This window comes from Echinops telfairi, unplaced genomic scaffold, assembly GCF_000313985.2.
Source record: "Echinops telfairi isolate 266 unplaced genomic scaffold, ASM31398v2 ScPeMD7_1;HRSCAF=3_0, whole genome shotgun sequence".
In the NCBI taxonomy this organism is placed as follows: domain Eukaryota; kingdom Metazoa; phylum Chordata; class Mammalia; order Afrosoricida; family Tenrecidae; genus Echinops; species Echinops telfairi.
In genome coordinates this window covers 3,730,034-3,734,757 of record NW_022103896.1, presented here as the reverse complement: position 1 = coordinate 3,734,757, position 4,724 = coordinate 3,730,034, and the positions used below count along the sequence as shown (strand labels likewise).

The 4,724-nt window shown below is 50.4% G+C and overlaps 1 protein-coding gene across 1 annotated transcript in view; it reads right to left on the bottom strand.

Moving 5' to 3' along the window:
* Positions 1 to 259: 259 nt before the first annotated feature.
* The window catches only part of COL22A1 (collagen type XXII alpha 1 chain), a 57,529-nt gene continuing 53,064 nt past the window's right edge, over positions 260 to 4,724 (bottom strand). Inside the window, exon 11 of the mRNA XM_045286927.1 lies at positions 260 to 317. Within this exon, the coding sequence (XP_045142862.1) occupies positions 260 to 317 (58 nt within the window). The remainder of the gene's footprint in view (positions 318 to 4,724) is intronic.

Below are 4,724 nucleotides of genomic sequence, written 5' to 3'. Positions count from 1 at the left end.
CCAGGAGAGAGACGTGGCAGTCTGCTTCCATAAAGAGCCACCACCTGGGTTGCTAGCCTGTAGGGTTGCTGGAGTCTGGGTATGGATGGCAGTGGGTATGGATGGCAGTGGTGTCTGTGGTTTTTCTGCAGCTGGTTAACCTCAGAATAAAACTTTGGGACAGTAAAGGGATTTTCTTTCAAGCTACCCCTTTTGTGACATTCTGTTGCACCCACCCCCCAAGACATGACTAGAAGCCCCTGACCTGGGCAGGAATGAATTACCGGTTCTCCTGGCTGCCCAGGTGGGCCCTGGTGACCTCGGGGTCCTGGAGCTCCCTGGAACACAGGCAAAGGTGGGTCAGTCATGGCCTCCCCTTCCGCATGATGGGGCCACCACCACCATGGGAAATGATCCAACCCCGGGCTGACCTCCTGAGTCCCCAGGATGGCCCGGCCACACCACATACACATGTTTAGGCCCGGACACATCTCTGAGAAATCCCATCTGACCTCAGCATGTAGGTCCAGCCCCAGGGCTATGGCCTTTCTGAACCTGCTACCAGCCCAAAGCCATCAGTGGGATGGGCCCCACAGCCCCCTTACCTGCTCCCCCTTCAGACCCTCTCTCTGCACCTGAGAGACAAAGCAGGCATTAGTGCAAAGCAATTTCTCCCCCCTGGTTCCCCTCTGCCAGCTCCTCTGAAGGTGTCCGCATGGCACCTCTGACCCTCTTGGATTTCACCCATTTTTAGTTTTGAGAGAGCTCTGCCCAATCCTTGGATGGACAGATGCTCCCCGGATCCTGATTCCATCCGTGGATGAGTCTGTAATTCCAGCCAATAATGACTGTCAGACTTACCACAGAGCCTGGTGTGCCAGGGGGCCCTGGTGATCCCACATCCCCCTGTGTAGAAAGAAGAAATATGTCAACAGATGTGGTCCTTGCCACCTTCTGCCATTCGCTACCCTTTCGGGTGGCAAGCAGGCTTCAAGGCCCTTGGTTTTTCTTGTGAGTTCATGAGACCACTCCCACACTGCTACTCCACTACGTGTCACATCACGATAATGGTCTGAGCCACTTCTTACCATCTTCTCAAATGCGCTGTGTCTGACAGGTATGGGCACGAAGACAGCGGCTTCCAGGAGCCCTGTTCTCTCTGTTGAGGCTGTCCGGCTGAGGTCTGGCTAAGGATCCATCAATACCTCCTGGCCTTTCACAATCAGTCTTGGCTTTGGAGCAGGCCCTCAACCACACCCCAGTGAGTGTCTGCTTGTGCTGGGCACAGAGTTAGCCACGGGGTGGGCCAGTGAGTGGAGCTTAGGGCATCCGCATCTCTGGGCCATCCTCAGCATGGGATCAGAGTTCAAATCCCTAGACAATCTGCTCCGATGAGCTCCATCTACATTTAAGCTTTCCCATGTGAGCCAGGGGAAGGTTTTCTGGACCAACCAGTTTTCCCTTCAACCATCGGTGCCTATGTTGTTTCATCTCAGGGACAGTCATCCCTCTTCCTACTTAGTCCATGTCTTTCCCATTTCCTTTCCTTCTTCTGGCTCAACCCTCCCTGCCTTCTGGATTCTCTCCTCAGGCAAACGCTGCCCTTTGGATTGCAAACTGTTGATGGGTCTAAGGAGGGAACTTATCTCTCGTATGACTGCTCACCGTATAGGCCTGCCTTTGGTTCGGCTGCGAGTAGAGCCAATGGGGTGAGTACCAGTCAGTCAACACAGAAGGCTGTGTAGTGCCTTCACCTCCTTTGACGCCAGGTCATCTGGGCTACAGTGGCTGTAGATGGACCAGGTTTCCGGGTGTGAGCCACATAAGCTAATTTACAGAGCACCAAGCACACCCACCTGGCACTAGGCTGGACTGTGCATCAATGTAGCTAACTCCTCAATGTAGCTAACCAATCAGTGTAGCTAACTCCTCCATGTAGATAATTCCACAATGTAGCTAACTCCTCAATGTAGCTAACTCTTCAATGTAGCTAACCAGTCAATGTAGCTAACTCCTCAGTGTAGCGAACTCTCCAATGTAGATAATTCCTCAATGTAGCTAACTCCTCAATGTAGCGTCTCAATGTAGCTAACTCCTCAATGTAACTAACTCCTCCATGTAGATAATTCCACAATGTAGCTAACTCCTCAATGTAGCTAACTCTTCAATGTAGATAATTCCTCAATGTAACTAACTCCTCAATGTAGCTAACTCTTCAATGTAGCTAACTCCTCAATGTAGCTAACTCCTCAATGTAACTAATTTCTCAATGTAGCTAACTCAGGGATCTTTTGAGGGCCCAACCCGTGCCTTTCTCCTTTTGTGTACCCTAGGCCAATCGCATTAGTTTTTTCGATTATTTCATAAGTATTGTAAAATCATTATTATTATACCACAAAAAGGATTTTCAGAGTCATGAAATCAATTAATCACAACAAGCACTGCCTAGGTCAACTACCCAATATGAGACAAACTATTCCAAGCTAGTCAGACTATTAGTGAGGAAAACTGAAGATAGTGGTATTCGTTCCTATGATGCCATGTTGCTGGGTGCTGACTAGACCAGGCCCTGTGTGCAACTGAACACCATCAAGCCGCCCCTATGCCCTCCTTGCAAATGTCGCCTGAGCCCATTGTAGCCGCTGTGTCGATCCATCTCCGTGAGGGCCTGCCTCTTCTTGGCTCACTTTCTACTGCACTGTGCATGCACTCCTTCTCTGGGCCCGGTTCTCCATGTGAGAAGTCCCAGCAGGTTCACTTCTCTGGACCATCCTGGTTGCACATCTTCCGAGACAGGGTTTTCAATGTCCTCGCAGCCAACGGCATGTTCATTATTCATCACCAACCCCCAAAGCAGAGACTTCCGCCTCCCCCTGCCTTCACTACTCATTTTCCACTGTCCGCATGTTTGGGGGTGATTGAAGACACCCTGGTACGTGTATAGCTGCGGACTCTGTGGGTCTTCTACCATCTGGAACTTTTCCTGTGATATTATCCTTCCCAATTTAGACAGAAGAAACCCGAGATGCAGAGATGCCTAGTAATTTGTTCAAGGTTAAAAAAAACAACAAGCTAGCTAATAATACAACTAGAAGTCTCCACTTGAACCACTTTACTTAAACTGATAGTACATTTAGGCAATGACCTACCTCAGTTATTATGGTAACTAGACACCATGAAGGTCCCCCTGGTGGGTTGAGTTGTGCTATTCCAAAGCGTTTGTCCTAGTGATAGCCTTGGGTACCAGGGAATGCTTACACTAGAGCCCTTATCTAGACAAACATTCTTAGAGATATACTGAAGTGAGGAGGAGGCTGTGCAGGAGTAGGGCAGGCCCTGGTCTGATGGTAGGTGTCTGGGTAAAAAGAGTGAAATTCAGACTTGGAGACACAGCTAAGAAGGAAAGGCAGAGACAGCAACTGGGTGATGTGGCTACAAGTCCAGACTCTCGAGGACGGTTGGTAACCATCAGAATCTGGAAAGAGAGGAAGACAGAAGAGCCACTAGTGGCTTCAGAGGGACCACAATGTGGCCCAGACCTTGATTTCAGATGTCCAGCTGGCTTCCGAAGGAGTCCTCGTGGTGCAGTAGTTAAGCATTGGACTGATAGCAGAAAGGCTGGTGGTTTAAAGCCACCAGTTGATCCTTGGCCCAATGCTGGTGGACAAGTCTAAAGCTTTGGCTTATCACTGAATCCACTGTGGGGTCTTTCACAAGACACCCCATCTTCCTGGGCCTCTGCTCTCTTATCGTAAAAGGAGGATGTTTAAAAGGATTAACTCTATAGTCCAATGACCTTCTCCGATTGTGCACCATCAGGGAATCATCTTGATGATTTTGTCTGGGAACCAGCTGAGAGGTACGTACAAACCACTGAGCACCGCCAGTTTCAGAATGCTCCCTGAGGATGCCCCAGGACCCTGGCCTTCAACCTAGGCTTGCAGTAAGACAAAGCATCTGTGTCCCAACCTGCCTGCAGGACAGAAAGTGATCTCTCCACGAAAGTTGGGAATGCAAAAGGAGCACACACATGCATTTGCACAGCAAGAAACAGCACCGTGCCTGGAGCTCAACTCCAGAATCGTCCCTCTGAGGGACTTGCAAAGAGTGACTTATTTAGCATGCCCTTGGCCAAAGCTGGGCGAGGCTGTAAGACAAATCGACACCAGCCCGGACAACTGCCGTGCCTCTCCAAGTGTGCAAGCTATTCAGGATGGCGGCAAAGCAAATCTCAACTCTAAAATATTTAGAAGGCGAGAGAATAATGAGCTCAGCCAGAGCGGCAGGCAGCCGTGTGAGAATCTGGACAACAGGAGCGCGCACCCTCCTGTCCCCATTCCTGAGCCAAGACCAGCCAACTCAGAGGCTACTTGCTTATTTATGATGTGTGCCTGTCTGCTTCTGCAAAGGATCACAGGCAGCCTTTTCATGCAGTCTGATGACTTCCACCTGAACTCTGCAGGGGGGGCGGGGGCTGGTGCATCTGCACGTATCTGGAACCATCCTGCCCTCAGCCACCTCCCATCCCCAGTCCTGCATTCTGACCGTTGTCTCCTAAGGGTCTCTCCCAAAGTCTGGCCCCAAACCACTCTCGGGTATAGCAACTCAGGCTGTATCTCATCCACCTCCCCTCAAATGCAGAACGCATCCTGCCTCCTTCCCACCTGCGCCTCAGCTGAACACTCAGACCTCCCACTTGAGTTTCTCCATGTTGTCATTGCCATCACATTGGCTTTGACTCCAAG